A 20,069-nucleotide genomic window follows, 5' to 3' on the forward strand; every position below is an offset into this window, starting at 1 on the left:
GCGTCTGTAATGTCCAATATTTTAAATTTTACGCTATTAAGCTATGTATTGCTATTCAAAATATGAAGCAGCCGTAATTGTATAAAATTGTTCACATTAATGAATTATTATTTAATATAAAATTAAAATCTGAACAATTTCTTCTTAATACAAGATAAAAATTAATTTTACTTATATAAAGACAAAAATTTTGTAAAGGATATCTGAAATACATCACACACACACACACACACACACACACACACACACACACACACACACACACACACACACACACACACACACACACACACACACACAACACACACACACAAATTAACAAAATTTTTATCCGAAAATGTCCTAAAAAATTATTATTATATAACAATTTTTATTATATTTTTATATTATATAACAATGACAGTTGAATGTGATAAACATCTGGTAATAATACAAGACTAATCTTTCGATAAATGCACATTTTTAAATATAAACAAGATATCAACTTAATATCATTGATTCTAGATAAGTTACAATTCTTATTTTTTGATTAAACTTTTTCACTACTTGAGGAAAGATTAATTAGGAGATGCCCGGGCAGCGCGGATGTGTTAAGGTTTAGCAAGAAAATAAAGAGATCAGAAACATTTTTTATTCTAATAATCCTCTCAAAGTAATCAACTTTTAAATAAAATAAGAAAAAATAAAGATGTTAAACATTTAAACCTCTTTGCAATAAAAAATTAAAGCAAAAGAAACTATCCGCTTTGCCCGATCCCCCTGGGTAAAGCGGGTGAGTCACTGGGACTGGTCTCCGTCCATTTCGCTTGGTCTGTTTTACGTTTGTATTGAAAAACCATCTTAAAACAGAAAAAACAGCAGTCACATAATGGCCCGTATTCATAGTCCGTTCTTTTTTCAAGACCGTCTTAAGTATAATGTCTTAAGATACTAATACGGCTCTGTGATTGGTTTATGACACTTTATGACATCTTAAGATTGTACATACAGTATAAAATCTGACTATGAATACCGGCCTATGACCGAGTGAAGAAGATATGGTTCATCGGCTTTGCCCCATCCTATTTGCCCAAAAGACCTATACATACTTGGCGCGAACTTGGACATCACATGTTCTTTCGCACTGCCATGGTGTCGGCGACCGGTCGCTCTTTCTTCCTGCTAGAGACTCATAGCACTATCTAATATAGATGCGATATAGATATACAGCAAAAAAAGCCTATCCGCTTTGCCTAAGGCGTTCGTTTTGCCCAAGCTTCCCCTACATTGATCAACATTTTTGCTATGTCGGTATTATTAATGTAATCAATAACAACAATTACATTTAAGTATTAAATATTATTTATATTGTTTGTATTATATACAAAACATGAAAGAAGAAAAGAGTATTTTTAAATTTTTATAAATTTAAAACTATTATTTAAAAACTCATTTACTAACTCTTATTCAACTCCAGACAGTCACTTTCCGACATTTGACTGTACGTTCAAGTCCGAACATTCGCGCTCGATTCTGGGACTTAATCCCAGTACTCTTGTATTTTAAGACCGCGCTTCACGCACAACTTAGTTTGTACTAGCAATAAGATCTGAAAAATAAAGACAAGTTTTAAAAAAGAATAAGCTTGAAATCTGGAATATCATCTCGTATTAAATTAAGTTCCAGATCAAATAAGCTATTACTTCTAATCAAAATCCTCTCCCCCTCCTGCTCCAGAAATTGCAACAACTAGAAAACGCACCTCCATTTAAATCTATTCCTGCCGACTTCGACATTGATTATCCTAATTACAATCAGATAGATAAAAAGTGATCCCCGTTACGAAACTTATAGACTCCGATATCTTTTTGGTCCCGAGCAATAATAATAATAATAATAATAATTTTCGCACGACTTGCATGTCCAACTCCCTGATAAATTGCTTAAATGCATTGATAAAAAACGGACAAACAACATACAGAACGTGACAATAGTAAGATAATTTATTTTTATTCTTAATATAGCAGAATGCTTATAATTTCTATTTTTTATTAACATTCACGTTAGTTCATGTCAATATATACAATAATTTCTTAAGAATTACAAACTCTTGCCATATTAAAATTGAACCTTCTAGTATCTGTTATCTGTTCACATCAAGAATTTTTTATGAAAAACATCCCAGAATGTTACATATTTTTTTTTAGATATTCGATTTTACAATCAGATTACAGAACCATATCATATTTTATCGGATATAATATTTTTAATATCAAAGCATGATAATAAAAGTATTACATAGCTAGTGTATGTAAATTTTATTTTAGTTAGTACGATTTTGTGATATCTACCATTTTTAGGAAAATTTTTGAACAATAATAATAATAAATATATTTTTCATGTTAATATTTTTTTAATTATTATATTATTATATTGAATGCTTTTAAAGTATTTTGAATCGTAGAATTTTTGAATTAAATTATCGCCTACGCTATTGCATTCGCGACCATCATCGGTCTACATCGTCTTTTATCTGCTGTGGCAAAGCTATCACACTGAAACGGAACGAAGTCCGTCAACGCTATAAGTATAAGGCGGCAGCTTCAATTATCTCATTAGTCACATACGTTGCACGTCAGAAGAAGCAACAATCTTCGCTATGTTGCAATACGAAGTTCTGCTTCTTCTTCTGTCGCTGGTATTCACGCAGTTTCTCGCTCCCGGCGATGCAGCGCGAATACCACGAACCACACCAGACGCAGCACCTACTAAGTGCCATGAGGTACGCAAATTAATTGCTAATTGGAGTAATTAGGAATGCGATGCAAATCGTAATTCCGTCTTTAAAGCTACAATTACATCTATCGTAACGACAGGTTAGGTTATGTTGTAACGCCAGACAAGCGTCGTAATCGTAATGGCCAGTCTACAATGAGTCGTTAGTCGTTATAGTCAGATGTCGGAAGAGAGTCGGAAAAAGTCATAAACGTGTCATAAGGCGATCGGAAGTCTGTAATCGGCAATCACACATAAGCGATTGGCAAAATGCCATCTCTTACGATCACCGATTACAGGCCTCCGATTGCCTTACGATACGCTTATAACTATTTCTTCCGACATCTGACTAACGACTAACGACTCATTGTAGACTGGCCATTAAGGCCCGGTTGGATGATCTATTATTCTCCTTGCGGTCGAAGAATAATGAACTGTGATTGGTCAATTTCTTACGACCCCGACTTCCGACATCCATTGTAGACCGGGCATAAGAGTTCAAGCTGAATCAACTCATACGATGAACTTACGATAGCTATTCGCTATTACGACGTTACGATCGCTTACGGTGAATATTACGATATAGATGTAGTTGTAGCCTACGGATGTTTTCCAGCTCCAGTCGTGCTCAACTTGTATTCGTGCTTGAAAAGATGTTTATATACAAAATATTACATATAATAACTAATAACATCTAAAAAATAAGAAGTTAACTTCACGCGTGAGAACTCATGCGGTGTTGCTAAGTAACTGACCCTCTCCTCTTCTGTCACGCTGATCCGAGCAAAAAATTCATCAAATCGCGTACTTTACACAAGTATTTCTCGAAAACGAGTACCGCAAGGGTATTGGCACTTATATACCGCATATAATTTCTATTTTTATGGAGCATTATATATTAGTTTTTCAAAAACATTTAGAGAAAACTTTTTTTACAATTTATTATAATGGCTGTTTTACAATAGGAATAGGAATTCCATGTTAAAAGTTGAAACTTTGAAGCTCAATATCTCGATTTTTAATACCGCAAGAGGTACTAAAATTTATATTACGCATAAAGCACACCTAAATTAACGTATATTCACAGTTTCAAGATAATCTAGAGAAAATCGATTTTCCGGAGAACGTCATATTAAAGATTTGTGTCAATTTTTCGTTCACAAATATCTGCTTCGTAATAACCAAAATTGCGTTTTCAATGTAAATTAATTTAATTCATATAATACGTATTTTAAAACCCGATAACTAATTACAAAATAAGTAGAATAGATGTGGTACATGCTTTATTAATTTTAGGCATGCCATGCCGTGGATCCGAATAAACTTAACATTCATATGGTCCCGCATACTCATGACGATGTCGGTTGGTTGAAAACCGTGGATCAGTATTACTTTGGAAGTAAGTCAACAGTAAAACTAATCATGTGAGAGAATAAATAATAAAATTAATAATTCAAATATAAATAACAGAAAAAATAATCTTTATCTGTGCTTTCGAGAGAGGGTATGTGATAAAATCATAAAATTTATGTGAGAACTCTGGGACAAATAAATAAGCCAAAATAAGAATTTAAATCGCCAGTGAATAATGAAAAAATCAGCTTAGGTATCGTTTATTCGACCCAACTGGCCAACTTTATTTAAACAACGCTACGTTTCGACCGTAGATTTCGGTCCTCTTCAAGCGTCTGAATACAAATTATTAATTATTTAAACATATTGCCCAAACTACGCAACAAAAAATAATTTGTGCGTTGAGATCCAAGGGATTAAATAAAAATAAAAATGTACGTTGGAACGACATATTCTTTAGTCGTTTGATCGTCGAAGGACTTGTCAGCTCTGTGGTAGTACAAATAAATAAGTACAGTTATAACCCACTTTGGGGCCCACAATTATATTAATCAAATTATTTTGATATCGTAACCTTAATTAACATTTTGGTTGATGCCTCTTAAGTAAAAATTTATCTTTACGTAACTGAATATCAACAAAACTAATTGAGAGAACTGACTAGTATAACTTGAAAATCTTGGTTACTTGGATAATCGTGGATCCTAAAATGGGTTATAACCGTATTTATTTTTTCCAGAGAAAAAATGCATTTTGCACACAATTATCATATTTTACAATTAATATTTATAACCGCACGCATTATTTTCTCTTACGTTTATTATTTTCTATATATATATATATATATATATATATATATATATATAAAATATAATATCTATAAATTATTGACTATAATATAAAAGCTTAAAAGCTCCTTAAATGCTTCTTACAGACTTTATACAATTATATTATTATTACATAATTGTGACATTCTTCTGCTGAGAATAAAGATTATTTTTCTCTATTTTTGATTATTATATGATATTTTATTACTATAGATTCACATTTCTATATTTCATTATCTTATAAATTTGTAATAAAAATTTTTTATTCATTGAGGTCGTTCTACAATCCAAAAGGCCGGTGTGCAGTACATTCTTGACAGTGTCATTAAAGCACTGTTAGCTGATCCAACTAGAAGGTGATTATCTCAAATATAACGTCTCTGACATAAGCATGCGATAAAGATTCGTACGAATACATTCAAAGCACATTATCATAGATAAGTAGATTTATAACATACAGATAATTTTATTTTATGATAAGTGTAACGTTAATACTTTGTAAGTATCTTATCAATTCTACTGTTAAAAAGAATTTCAACCAATATAAATTTTACATTACTCAAACATATTATATGTATAAGCATAAATTTTATATTATTCAATTACTTCCGCAGATTTATTTGGGTGGAGACCGCTTTCCTCTGGAAATGGTGGTTACGACAAAATGACTTGGTACGTGCTGACGTGAGAACCCTAATCGCTGAAGGACGATTGGAAATTATCGGAGGAGCATGGAGCATGAACGACGAAGCTTGTACTCACTATCATTCATTAGTGGATCAATTCACATGGGGATTCAGGTACATACATAATACATATATGTGTTTGATATGGTAGACACATCAGAGTGAGAAAAACCTCAAAACTGAGTGCAATTGATTAATTTACGAAACTCTTCTCACTCGTCTACATGTATCTGATGATTTCGCGCATATATAAAACACGACATGTAATTTAAATATTTTTCTATAAATATTCTCGAAGTAAAAAATATATTTATTTTGACGAATATTGGATATTGGCTCAATTAAATCTATATCACATGTAAATATAATATAATACAGCATTTTGTCTTCTAGATACATTTCGTATAAGTTCTTATCTAAAATCATAACACAGGCCCACAAAAAAAGAAAAGTTGTCTGCGCCATGGACCAGACCATGGTATTCCTATGTATTTTTACCTGCTGAAACCGAATATGACCTCAGTTTTGCCCCTACACGTCAGGATTTTTTTCTACAGCCAAAAACAAGGTGTTTTGCCCTACAAAATACCCTGTTTTTGGCTGTAGAAAAAAATTCTGACGTGTAGGGGCAAAACTGAGGTCATATTCGGTTTTAGCAGACGAAAATACATGGGAATACCATGGTCTGGTCCATGGCGCAGACAACTTTTTTTTTGTCTGCACCATGGTCTAGTCTGTGCACAGGCCTACAAAAAAATAAAAGTTGTTTGCGCCATGGACTAGACCATTGTATTCCCATGTATTTTCGCCTGCTGAAACCGAATATGACCCCAGTTTTGCCCCTACACGTCAGGATTTTTTTCTACAGCCAAAAACAAATTGTTTTGCTCACCTTGTTTTTGGCTGTAGAAAAAAATCTTGACGTGTAGGGGCAAAACTGAGGTCATATTCAGTTTTAGCAGGCGAAAATACATAGTAATACCATGGTCTAGTCCATGGCGCAGACAACTTTTCTTTTTCTGTGGGCCTGTGAATTTATGTTACTGATCCTTGATCTGCAGGCGACTCGACGACACGTTCGGAAGCTGTGCCAGACCGCGCATTGGATGGCAAATAGACCCATTCGGCCATTCCAGAGAACAGGCTTCTTTATTCGCGCAAATGGGATTCGATGGAATGCTATTTGCTCGACTCGATTATCAAGATAAGAATAAAAGGTTACAAGACAAAAAGATGGAATTTATTTGGAAGAGCAGTCCAAGTTTAGGTAAAAAAGTATCTTTGATAAAGGCGAGGACTAATAACACTTAGTTTACAGCATTTTTGCTCATGATCAACCAAAAACTGTTTTGGTTTTTTATTACGTTGCATTATGTTGTTTTTATTACTCTGAATATGAATTAACAACTAAAAAATTCCTACACATCTAAATATGCCTCTATCGTAATTCAAAGTTTTGCAATAAATAATAAGTGCCAAAATTTTAAGAAAAAAAATAACAGTATAAAAGTTAAAAAATAAATATTTGCAATATCTGTATTTATAATTTAAAAGAAATTTCACAAATGTGTTGAATCTATTTTTCTTAGAAAAAACCAGCAATAATCATTTATTATGTTCTTGTCTCACTATCCTTGATAACGAACCTCTGTAACTGATGATATATATCTAAGCCTTTGTTGCTTTATTTATACATATAGTCATATAATTTATTTGTATTGTCAATATAGCCTATGATGTTTTGAATATTGAATTGAAATATTAAATTAAAATACTCGTATTTCAATTTATCCTTTAATGACACTTATTTTATACTTTTTTGAAAAAAAATTGAGTAAGATGTAATGGATTTTTTTCCTTCAAATGCATATTGTGTAAACCTATATTTTAAAAATTTATGATATTTATTGATTGAACAAAAACAAAATAAAAATTTGTAAACTAATGTAACTAGTAATTATTACTATAATTACAGAAGAAAGAAAGATACAATGTGCACATTACATATAACACATGTATATCTAACACTGAATACATTTATAACAATTTTTCTAAGATTTTTTCTAAGAATTAAGTTTTCTTCTGTAAAATCGTTGAGTTATCAATATTTCTTAGATAATTAACGCAAATTCATAATATTGCTAATAATTAGTAATATGATAATAGAATATTATTTATATATTGTACGAGGAATATACTTTAACAAAAATTTTATTTGAATCTTACAAAGTTCTCAGCAAAAATTTAAAAGTCTTAATAAATAATGACTTTTTTTTTTAAGTTTTTGCTAAAGAAAGAAATCAATTCTAAATCTTGCAAATGCATATATTTAGAAATTGGATTTTCTTATAGATAAAAGAGATATATATGCATAATGGATAAAATTATACATATTTAATATTATTTTTAGGCAAGCGAGCGAACTTGTTCACAGCCGTGCTGTTCAACCATTACAATGCACCACCAGGATTTTGCTTCGACGTTTTATGCGCTGACGAACCAATGGTCGATGATTCCGATAGCCCCGACTACAACATCGACAGTAGGGTATGTAATGTAATAACATCGCGAAATGTGGTAGTTATTGACATTAGAGGTTCCTAACAATAAACTAACGAGGTCGTCTTAAGCGTAAATTAACGAATAGGGCTTATGCGACGCTTTGTGCCAATTAATTTATTTCTAATTATTATTAACAAGATAATGAAATTATTAATAGAAAAAAATAATACAATCACCAAAAGTAATATAAATATTTAATAGAAAATCTCTATCATCTGAAAATTTTGATTTTAATAAAATAACTTATACGATAGAAAGGCTAAGAAAGGTTATATTTATCTAGGTACTATATATTTAATATAAAAGGGATACTTTTTTCTTAGTCTGAGAGAAATGATATCGATTCTAAAAATTTTGACAGCAACTATAAATTTTCAAATTTATCTGGAAGATTTACCTATATAATAAAAGTTTAATGGTAATTATGCATATTAATACCCCACCTGCCAATGACATTCACCTCGATATATGTTGTCAAGGTCACTCTCCTAAGTGACCTTCAGAAGTTTTTAGCCGGCGGTCGTTATTTGTTAAAAAGTTATTAACAAAAAAAGTTTGGAAAATATAGCAGCTACTTTGAGTAGCTGGAGTAGATTGGAAGGCATAAACGACTATAATATTACGTTTTTTTTAAAGCAGAGAATACTTTATTTCGCGAGAAAGTCGCTGCTTTACCAAAACACAACATTTAAAGCAGTAAATTGTTGATAAATTGTATATTGAATATATGTGAGTATTGGAAGGCATAATAAATGACTAATATATATGTCGAAATAGTTTACGCATATACTTTCCACGCGAGACGAGTTGTCACGGATTCGTGGCGTGCTTTACGAGCTCGTTTAAGTAGAAGTGTCCTACGTTTATACTTTTATGTAAACAAAGCTTCACATGAGATTCACCTGTACGTAGCTCTTGGTATGTCGCTCCAGTATTTATAAAGTATTCTCTGCTTTAAAAAAAAACGTAATATTAGTCGTTTATGCCTTCCAATACTCAAAGTAGCTGTTATATTTTCCAAACTTTTTTTGTTAATAACTTTTTAACAAATAACGACCGCCGGCTAAAAACTTCTGAAGGTCACTCAGGAAGGTGACCTTGACAACATATGTCAAGGTCAAGGTCATTGGCAGGTGGGGTATTAATATGCATAATTACCAGTTTAATTAAAAATCAAAATTTTTGGTTTAGTGAGATTTTCTTATTAGCAAAAGATAACATGCCTAAAAGATAACATATCTTATTAAAGCATAATAATAAATTCTGAAAACTCGTAATTATTAACTAACGGTCGAATTGCTCAAATAGTTTAGGACATATTCGTTTTGTGCGAGAATCATAATCTACGCGATGTGTTTCTGTGCCAGATCGATGATTTTCTGAGATATGCGGTTACGCAACGTAATTATTTCCGCACAAATCATGTCATAATGACGATGGGAGAAGATTTCTCTTATCAGCACGCGGAAATGTACTTCACGAATCTGGACAAGCTGATAAGGTATTAAACGCCGAAAATTTAAATTTTATAACTCATGCTTTTCGAAATATGTCCGACGCTTACGAGCTTGCAAAAAAAAAGCAATATTGTTGCTTCGCAAAGGACGACATCGCTAGTAGACAGAAAGAACTGAAGGGCAGAAATGGTTTTTACAACATCGGCAGCGATGAAATGCCATCTTCGTGTCACGGTAAGTAAAAATTATGCGCAATTGGCAGGTGGACCTGTTCGTGAGATACGCGAAAATTCAAGCACTTACCTACAAAACTAATCACATTATTATCACCATGGGAGATGATTTTCATTATCAACAGGCTGATATGGTATTCGGTAACTTAGACAAGCTAATTAAGTAAGTCTATCTTTAAAAAATCTTTCTGACAAATTCGACTTTTGAGATCATTTGACTCATTCACTGACCTTAAATTTTATTAAGTTTGGATGAAATATCCATATAATTAAGTATAGAATAAACATAGATTTATAATATACTATTTATAATATAAGACAAATAGGAAAAAATTAATATTTTTTTTTAATATTAAGGTATTCCTTTCATGATACCAAAGTCTTAAGAATTAACTGATTTTTTGGTACGAGAAAGTTAAAATGCATATCTTTACGCCAGAAAAAAATTAAACCACATTACCGAACATATAAAGAAGAATTATGACTTTGAAAATTCGATATTTATATGTGACGTTATCGAAAAAGTTTATTTTCTGCATTTCAATGTAATAATTTGTTTATCAAATATCTTAAGATATTAAAATATTAAATATTAACTGCGCTACATATTCGCTAAACTCTATACTTTCGATAGTGCCGATAAAAATACAGAGTCACCGAATATTTAAACAAAATATTTATGTTAAAAGTTGACTTGAAATGTGGTTTAAGGTGCCTTTTCATGCTGACGCTCGACGCTCGATTTGGGCGTCAAACTTGATCACGTGATAGGTCACGTGATAGTCTTTTTAATTCCAGCGTCAAATGGCAAAAGCTCAACTGTGTTCAGCTTTGACGCTTGACGCTCGTTTCAGTCAATTGCTTGTTTTGACGCTCGCATATTTGATGCTATTTCGCCTTCTTACCGATGAAGTTGGTCACGTGACCAGTTTTGACGCCCAAATCCAGCGTCGAGCGTCAGCATGAAAAGGCCCCTTTATAGATGAATATTTTTAATGGCAATTTTTAAGAAATTATTTGGCAACGCTGCAAGCTGTGCGCTCATGTCACACTTCAGTTAATTAATAATATTACCGTTTCTGTAACCTTACCTTATTGAATCTTTTCTTTGTAGAATTGATAATATTTTGCGTGCGCTGCTTCACTTTTATTTTCACAAATTGTCCCTTATTTTTGCCCACATTACTCCTCACTTTATGTTTCTTATCACTCATTATTATTATAAAATCTCTCTTTGATAAAAAGAAAATGTCACAATATTCTTTGATTAATGAAATTGACACTCATTGACATTTTTGTTATCAACTTCATATTTTACAATTGGCGCCCTGAAAAGCGCAGCGTTGCCGTATTGTTCTGACAGTAAAATTTACCGAAAAATGAAAAATTTCTAAATACACATAATATGTTCAGTTTTTTCTTATAATTAAACATAATAATCAATTATAACTTGATTTTATATAAGTTTAATGCAATATACAAGAGTTTGCTGAGGCCCTGCTTAAGCGCCTACAAAATACGCTCCTCTGTGAAAGGAATACCTTAAAATGTCTTATTTTTTACTTGAAATTCAATAAATAGAAAGACAAAATAAAAATGGAAATGTAACAAAATATAGTATGACATAAAGTGATTGTGTAAAAAGTTAAATTAGCATTCTTTCTTTAAAGCATAATAAAATGTATTAAATAAAAAATGCAAAAAATTAAAAATAATGTGACATTATACGATGTCGACATCTACGACAATTTTGTCATTTTCTTAATTTTTAACATAATATTACGATTTACAAGCTGGCAGTTATAGACAATAATAATTAAAGAAGAAAAAAATAATTATAAATAATACTGAAATGCATAAAACTGGTAGAGAACGCAGAAGTTTTTCTAGACTTAAAAAATCAATTGTGTAACAGCTATAAGATACGAAAAATCTTTTCGTCCACTTTTTTCATAAAGCTTCAATATTTAATTTTAACTTCTTAATTAACAAATATTATGGGATGTTTTTTCAACATTTTAACATAAAAACACATACATGTTGATATAATTAATATTAAAAAAAATAGAATTAACACATAAAGCAGTATATATAATTATAAAAGTTTTCTTTTATTAATTTTTAAATTTTAATTAAGTTTGTTTTGATGGTATCATATAGATCCCATAATATTAATAATAACTAAAATTTAGCAAAACTTATGAGAATCAAAAATAGAATAAGGTTTTGCACTTAATACATTTTTATATTATAATCTTAATCGTAATTATATTTATTATAATATATCTTTAATAATTCATAAAATAATTTGGTCTTGTGAGTTCTAATTATTATTGAGTCTTAATAGAATAATTATTCCAAAAGTATCTTAAAATATATCTTATATAATTTGGCACTAAAACTTCTTTTATAATTTTTTTAGATATACAAATGAACGCAATGGTTCTACAGTAAATGTAATTTATTCGACACCCTCATGCTACTTAAAGGCCCTGAACGATTTAAATCTTCAATGGCCCACTAAGAGCGATGACTTCTTCCCGTATTCGAGCGATCCTCACGCTTTCTGGACCGGCTATTTCTCGTCAAGACCAACTTCGAAATACTTTGAGCGCGAAGGAAATAACTTGTTGCAAGTAAGATAGTCAAAGATAACTTAATTCGTACTCAAACTGTAATCTATTTTTATATACCTGTAGAACACTGCGAGCCATATTTTCAAGGCCTAACTGTTTGTTTTCAGGCAACCAAACAACTCATTACCTTGACAAACTTAAAGAATTACGACGAACCTTTGGAACACTTCCGGGAAGCAATGGGAGTGATGCAGCATCACGATGCTATTACCGGCACTGAGAAACAAAAAGTCGCGGAAGATTATTCTCGTATATTATATGAGAGTATGAATAACGCCGGAGAAATAATCTCGAAAGCCATAAAGTAAGTATTCTCTACCAAAACTTACTTTAATTTTAATTTCAATTTAAATGCCAAAATATAAAATAAAAATATATAATATAAAATTATAAAATAATTATATAATACGCATTTCTATACACAAATATTAAACAGATTCACTATATGTTATTTTATAAAATTAAAAAAATAATTTTTTTGCTGATGTTCGTAAAACAGGAAATGGGCAAATAGTACGTCGGAGACCTTTGAAATCTTCACGTGTTTGGAATTAAACATTAGCTCGTGTGCGTTTTCCGAAAAAAATGACATATTTGAGGTTGTAGTATACAACCCTCTAAGCAGGCCTGTTTCCACCTATGTTCGCGTCCCCGTTCAAGGAAATTCTTATATTATTTACTCAGGTATATATATATGTATTACATTTCTTTAAAATATATTCTCTAAAATAATATACAATACAAATGTATATAGATTTAAAAATTACAGGCATTTTTATACGTATATACATATATCGTAATTACAAAATGTGATAATACTTTTTTACATAAAATAGATATATTAACTAATATTATTTCTACATATCAATTAAAATTATTATATTGTGTTTAAAAAATATATAGAATATATATATTAATTAAATATATAAATATGTAAAGTACACGCATTTTTATTAGTTTATAATAATTTTACAAAAATGTTCACGATATGTACCTACTTTTGGGGGGGGTTAAAGAAATGTGCCCCGAAGGAAAGTGCCCCGCGCAAATGGTACCGATTCCCGAAGCAGTACAGAAAATCCCAGGAAGAAAAAGCAACGCGACAAATGAAGTCGTCTTTCGCGCCTCAAATATCCCTCCTCTCGGTATTCAGGTTTATATTGTCGCCAAGACGCAAGAAAATGTAGTTGATCAACCTCAATCAGGGAAATTTATAAGTAATGAGGTAAATAGATTCATACAAATGTGCAATATAAATCATTGAAAGTTAAAATTTAATGTAGACTGTTAAAATATCATCTTTTTTCACTGTAAGTAAAAAAAAAACTAATTAATTAATTGTTATGTAATAACATATTTAAAATATATTCTAAGAATACATTAATTTCCTATTAATGAAATTATCATTGATACATGGATAAAATATTTTATAACACACAATCAGAATTCAAACTTCATAGATAATTTTCTTATTTATAGACATAATCTATATATACATAGTTCTATATATAAACAGTCAGTCTCACAATTTTTCTTTATAACGTTACGAAATTAGTCTTAGAAAAATAAAGTAAGTTTAATTGAATAATCTCGAAAATAATAATTAAATTTATTTTGTAATTTTTAGCTGTATAATATATCCGTCAATACCAACGGTAACTTAGCAATACGTTGGAATAACCAGGACATGAGCGTCGTACAATCTTTCCAATACTACATAGGAGCAGAGGGTAATAACAAGATCTTTGCTAATAGATCATCTGGCGCTTATATCTTCAGACCTAAAGAAACATCGGCCAGGAATTTTGCGTACACCGGATCATATAAAATATACAAAGGTCTATAGAATCCATTAAGCCAGCTTTATTCCAAATGACATATCATAAATGCATACTAAAATTCACTTCTTTATAGGTCCCGTTGTAGAAGAACTCCATCAGACAATAAATGAATGGGTTAGTCAAGTGGTTCGAATTTATCCAGAAGAAGAATATATCGAACTCGATTGGCTCGTTGGACCGATACCTGTCAAGTATTATCAGCTTCTATTTTTGCAATACTTAATTCTTATCTATGCAATAAGAGATCTCTGAGATCTCTATTTAACGTAAAATTATCTTTTTTCTAATTCATGAAATTTTACATATATTTTAATAATATATTAATAATGTTATTATTTTTTATATACACTAATACCTATGATATTAAATTTTTATTATAAATTTATGTTTTATATACATATACATATAATATTTCTATATATACTTTTCGGAAAATTATAAATTATATTTATAAAGTCTGAATAAATAAGACAAAAATTCATTAAATAATGATTATAAACTGCTTTATTTTAGGGATAAAATTGGTAGAGAGATAGTCACGAGATACTCAAGCAATCTACAAACAGACAAAACGTTTTACACGGATAGCAATGGAAGAGAGATGTTAAAGCGTGTGAGAAATTATCGACCAACGTGGGACGTCGAATTGTATGAACCGATATCTGGAAATTATTACCCAGTGACCAGTAAAATTGCGCTCAAGGATGAAAAGAACCAATTGAAACTAAATGTCCTCGTCGATCGTGCTCAGGGTGGAAGCAGTTTGGAAGACGGTGACGTTGAATTGATGGTAGAAATACAAATTTGATTAATAAATCTTTACAATTATTTTTACTAAGCATGCTATCTCTGATAAAATTTAAGTGATAAAAAAATATATATGATTTTTTTTAACATAATAAAATATTCAAGACAAAACTGATGTAAATCTATAAATAAAATCTGTATATAAAATTTAAAATTAAAAATTCAAATATAAAGCTATATCTAAAGTAAACTGCACAAATTTTAAATTCTATAAAGTGAATTTAACATCTGTATTCGAACTGTTCATTCTTTAAGCGTAATTTTGTACTTACAAAGTTAATTTTATGAATTAAAAGATTTTAATGCAAATTTATTGTTAAAGAAAACAGTATCAGTTATGAATTTAATCTGTGCTATGTATTTTACTGCAATTTAATAAACATTTTAAGATATGTTGGAGTCAAATAACAATATGTATATAATAAAATAAAATTGCTTCTAGCTTCATCGAAGGCTTCTAAAGGACGACGCGTTTGGTGTAGGTGAGGCATTGAATGAAACTGCCTTCGGTGAAGGTTTGGTAGCAAGAGGCAGGCATCATCTCTTTGGAGGTAAAGTGAAGGACGTTGATGAATTTGTATTGAAGGAGAAGGAATTGGCGCTTAAGTTGGCTATGCATCCCATCTTAGGCATCCCCCTTAGAATATTCTCGAATAATCTTGAGGATGTATATGGTGTACTCCAAAATTTCGTACGTATAACACTTAATCTCTATTTGGCCATGGAAAATACAACATTATTTGCAATTAGTATGTGAAAACCACATTTTTACGGATTAGTTAGAGTTTTTTTTACTACATTTTTACTTTAAACTCCGACTTTAAATAATCTTGTAAAATTTGTTATATTCATTATAGTTATATATGCATTATAAGTTATTTTTTAAGTAAATATGATTTTATTAATTAACATTTTTATGTTGCAGCGTTCTGGTCTTAAAAAAGCATTGCCGCCAAACGTGCACATCCTTACCTTAGAACCGTGGAGAGATGACACAGTTCTATTGAGATTGGAGCATCTCTTTGAAGTCGGTGAGGCGCAGAAGTTGTCTCAACCAGTTGAGATTAACATTCAGGTGAGTTTTTAAACTTATAAATAAGTTTTTAATTATCTTCTTTCAATTAGAGCCAATATATTACACAAATTTGAAGATGGTTAATTTGAAGTTGTCTATGTAATAAAAATATTTAAGACTTACAATTCTCTTATCTTACTTCAATAGGACCTATTCTCGACGTTCACGATTGAATCGATCGAAGAGACTACGTTAGGCGCTAATCAGCTATTAAGCGAAAATAAACGTATGAAATGGGAACCAGAGACGAATGACATTATCCAAAATGAGGAAGAAAGCAGACAAACTGTGGAAGTTAATGACAATGTAATCAATGTCCTCTTGAAACCGATGGAAATACGGACATTTATTCTCAAAGTGAAGCAAAGAACTCTTTAATCTTTTAGCGAAGACATTTAATTTTTACAACAATAACTTCTTATAAAAAATTCATTACCTCATTATTTTCTATGTCCTACTGTAATTACTATAATAAAATATAACTTCATAATGCAAAGTTATATAATATAAAACTATATTATTTCGTGTTTGTCTTACCACAAAAAGATTGATTGAACTGACTGTAGTTGCTGAAATGTATGTTGAAAGGAATAAAAACATTTAATATGACGTTTAATCAATTTGATGAATTTTGTAATCCTCAAATTCCACAAAAAATTTTAATGTACAAAATAATTTAATGTATAAAACAAATAGGAAATGTGATCGTTCTACATTATAACGTGTTTTGCATTGACACGAGATCACGAAATTTCTTTTTTGGAGCTATCTCTTACATAAAATATAAGACATATGATGAAATAATTACAACATCTTACAAAAGTAAGCTTACTTCATCGTTAATTTATATTTTTGTGTTGTATTATAAGCTATCGTAAAACATGCATTGTTTTGAAATTAAAACATATATATTCTTGAAAAATTAATATAGGAGAAAAAGCTACTTATAAAATAATACATTAATAACTATTAAATAATATATTAAATAATAAAATAATATAATAACTATCAAAAAAGATTAGTCTTCATTCCGAATTAAAAAACACTGTTTTTTAATACAATTATTTTCAAATTAACCATTATTCGTAATTTTTGCCGTGTCAATAAAGCAATAGCTCCAAAAGAGATTTAAATGCCGACTAAAAAATAAAATATAACATTGAAATAATTAAAAAAATCCTGTTCTAAAGAAATTATTTATAATCATCTATACAATAAAAAAAATCGTTCTCGGCTTGTAAATGGAATAAAAAAAGCAAATATCTTGATTTCAAACTTTAATTATGAAGATAGTGAAATAATTAAAAGTAGAGAACATTCTACTTAAACGCAAAAATGCGTTAAACTTCAACGTATCAAAAATATAAATAAAATTTTTGCAAATGTTGAAAAACTTTATCAAAAACTTTATTAACAGATAATGTTTTATATAACTTTTAAGTATCTTGGAGGCGAAGGTTTTTCGGTATGCTCGATCATCGCGCTGTGAGAATGATCGCGAAGAAATTTTTATAAAAATGAAATTTTATTTTAAAAAACGATACAATTTAATGTTAATTTTCTTAAAGTTAATATTTAATAAAAGTTACATGTTATATTTCATAACGAAGTATACACTGTACGTTTAATACAAATACAACTCGTATGCAAAAGTAGAGGTTAATTGGAATAAAGATCTGAAGCACACGTACAAATAAACATTTACGTGACAAATTACGTGAACGAGCGAATCACATGCCTGGTTCTTTAACGAAAAACGAAATTATATTCCCACATTCGAGTTTGTTCGCACTCTCGATGTTAAATTCATACGCATTTCAAAACAAAATTAGCTCGCTCCCTTGTTCGCGATCATTCACGATCGCGACAAAGTGAGAACGCCAAACGCGCGATCATTCTCTTTAATCACTCAATTAATTATTAATTCCCACGTTTAACGAGATGGTCAAACTATTCATTAAAGCGTGTGTCATTTTTATTCGGAGTAAAAATCAAAACGAAGTCAAGAGACGCGAATTTCGAGATTATCGTTTCACTGTGACACGCGGGACAACGGTTCTATTAAAATTCGGATGTATCGCGCTCCGAAACATTTATTTCTCACGTAAAATTTACTCACCGATCACGGAGTACTGCAGGAGACCCGCCAAATCACAGCCGGGAGGTTGATACGTACGGCGTCCACAGCACGGCATTCATCGGCATTTATTTTGTCCAGCGACAGCATCCCACTCGTTGCACTCGATACAAGAAGGAACGGAATATTCGGCGTACGTTCACTTTACAACACTCTGCAACCGGATTTCTTTCCGTTCACGAGAAAAGAATTACGCGAGCGACGTCTCGCACCGATCGTTGAACATGTCACGTATTTACTTGCGAGACGAGTGAGACGTCGAACGCAATTGGCTCGCGAGTCGAGCCCCCGGATCCAGCCAATCACGTTTGGCCGCTCCGAGCTGCCGGCGCGGCGGCGCGGATTACCAGACGCCATACTAGGCGCGACCGTTGAACTTAGAAACAACATACGTTCAAAGTCACTGCGCGGCCGATTGTTTTTGCCACTCGTTTCCGTCAACGCTCGGAGGACCGTTACCTGCGGAAGTTATGCCGGGATTACGATGAACGGGACGCGACGGGACGCGACGGGACGCGACGGAACGCGACGGAACGCGACGAAACGCGACGGGACGTAACGAACTTTATCGCCGTAACGTGAAACAGCGTGCATTGAAAAATGATTTGACAGCGTAGCGTGAATAGAAGGTTATTCTCGTTGGTAACTACCGTTCTTGCTTGGTAATTCCAAATGAATTCTGCTATGAGGCATTATCAGTTTCTTAACTTAATTTTGGCCGGATATTTGTATCTTCAACTGCGGAAGAAGAAACGAGTACGAACCGTTGGTGTGAGAGAGATTTTTCGGAGAAGAACCCAGTTTGGTGATGGACAGCAGCAGGGTCCTCCTTTCAGAAACCAAGCCCCCCCTCAGAATCTTAACTCTGTGCATCAGACCGTAACGCCGTCCATGGCGGCACCGATAAACGCCACGCGGCCGCCTTACAATCCTCAGATAGCCGCACCACCAAATTATCATCCAGGAGGAGTAAACATAGCTACGAGGCCCAGATAGATGCGGCCGTTCATAGCACCGGGTGCGACCGCGTCTGCAAATACGCAAAACAGTGCGCTAATAGCACAACTGACACAACCATCTTCGTCGTTAGGACTCAATGTAGCTGCGTTTAGTCAACGGTTAGATGGTAAGAGCATGGACGTTTGCATCTTATCTTTTGTATCTTTACAATGTACTTTTAGACATTAAATTCTGTAATATTCACTTTACAGTAGCTGGCAATAACGTTATGGCAGCTAATCAGCAGCAACAGCAGCAACAACTCACGCAGCAACAGCAACAACTGCGCTTGACGATGGGTGCGTTCCGAAATTCACTGACAGTACTGCCAGTACTGTCACAATACGGAACGTTGGTCAGTAAAGCAGCATCGTCAGTAAAATGAATTTTGGAACGATTCTCAGTAGCGAGTAGCGCCGTTTTATCAACAAATATCTCCAATAGCAAGGACCCGTGCAGCTAATGCAAAGAGGGACAGAATTGCATTATCTCTTCCGCCAATACAAGAATAATTTGAGATTAGTTACGTGGGGTTCAATTTCTAAGTAATGTGTTACCTCTTTATACTTTCCATGTTTGTACTTTATAATTTTCTATATTTTTATATATTTATATTTATACATTTTATGCAATAATAATACATTGAAATTTATAGGATAATCTTTCACATGACATTTTATTTCTTATACCTTCTTTTTCTTT

At 31.7% G+C, this 20,069-nt stretch overlaps 2 protein-coding genes across 4 annotated transcripts; both read left to right on the forward strand.

Moving 5' to 3' along the window:
• Window positions 1-2,510: 2,510 nt before the first annotated feature.
• Window positions 2,511-16,847, forward strand: LOC139810766 (lysosomal alpha-mannosidase-like). 2 transcript variants are annotated; one of them, XM_071774618.1, is made up of 17 exons: window positions 2,511-2,761; window positions 4,051-4,153; window positions 5,209-5,290; window positions 5,549-5,734; window positions 6,682-6,887; window positions 8,031-8,167; window positions 9,902-10,035; window positions 12,295-12,508; window positions 12,616-12,812; window positions 13,008-13,192; window positions 13,525-13,733; window positions 14,136-14,346; window positions 14,423-14,540; window positions 14,863-15,139; window positions 15,599-15,847; window positions 16,082-16,231; window positions 16,379-16,847. In XM_071774618.1, exons 1-17 carry the CDS (start codon window positions 2,639-2,641, stop codon window positions 16,607-16,609), a joined length of 3,012 nt encoding a protein of 1,003 aa, XP_071630719.1. In that variant the 5' UTR covers window positions 2,511-2,638; the 3' UTR covers window positions 16,610-16,847. The 2 variants fall into 2 exon arrangements, with proteins under 2 accessions (XP_071630719.1, XP_071630718.1); XM_071774617.1 differs by lacking the exon at window positions 9,902-10,035 and adding an exon at window positions 9,550-9,683 and having other exon boundaries at window positions 2,512-2,761.
• A 1,581-nt stretch (window positions 16,848-18,428) lies between these two features.
• On the forward strand, window positions 18,429-20,027 carry LOC139810778 (uncharacterized). 2 transcript variants are annotated; one of them, XM_071774644.1, is made up of 2 exons: window positions 18,429-19,494; window positions 19,580-20,027. In XM_071774644.1, the coding sequence occupies exons 1-2, from the start codon at window positions 19,365-19,367 to the stop codon at window positions 19,750-19,752; spliced, it is 303 nt and encodes a 100-aa protein (XP_071630745.1). In that variant the 5' UTR covers window positions 18,429-19,364; the 3' UTR covers window positions 19,753-20,027. The 2 variants fall into 2 exon arrangements, with proteins under 2 accessions (XP_071630745.1, XP_071630746.1); XM_071774645.1 differs by having other exon boundaries at window positions 19,583-20,027.
• Window positions 20,028-20,069: the final 42 nt, after the last annotated feature.

The sequence above is a fragment of the Temnothorax longispinosus genome, chromosome 3 (genome assembly GCF_030848805.1).
Source record: "Temnothorax longispinosus isolate EJ_2023e chromosome 3, Tlon_JGU_v1, whole genome shotgun sequence".
NCBI classification, from domain to species: Eukaryota; Metazoa; Arthropoda; class Insecta; order Hymenoptera; family Formicidae; genus Temnothorax; species Temnothorax longispinosus.

Coding starts and splice junctions, on each gene's coding strand:
- LOC139810766 (XM_071774618.1), top strand. CDS start 2,639: ATGTTGCAATACGAAGTTCTGCTTCTTCTTCTGTCGCTGGTATTCACG. Junction 6,888..8,030: donor GAAGAGCAGTCCAAGTTTAG/GTAAAAAAGTAT, acceptor TATTATTTTTAG/GCAAGCGAGCGAACTTGTTC. Junction 14,347..14,422: donor ATCATATAAAATATACAAAG/GTCTATAGAATC, acceptor ACTTCTTTATAG/GTCCCGTTGTAGAAGAACTC.
- LOC139810778 (XM_071774644.1), top strand. CDS start 19,365: ATGCGGCCGTTCATAGCACCGGGTGCGACCGCGTCTGCAAATACGCAA. Junction 19,495..19,579: donor GTTTAGTCAACGGTTAGATG/GTAAGAGCATGG, acceptor TTCACTTTACAG/TAGCTGGCAATAACGTTATG.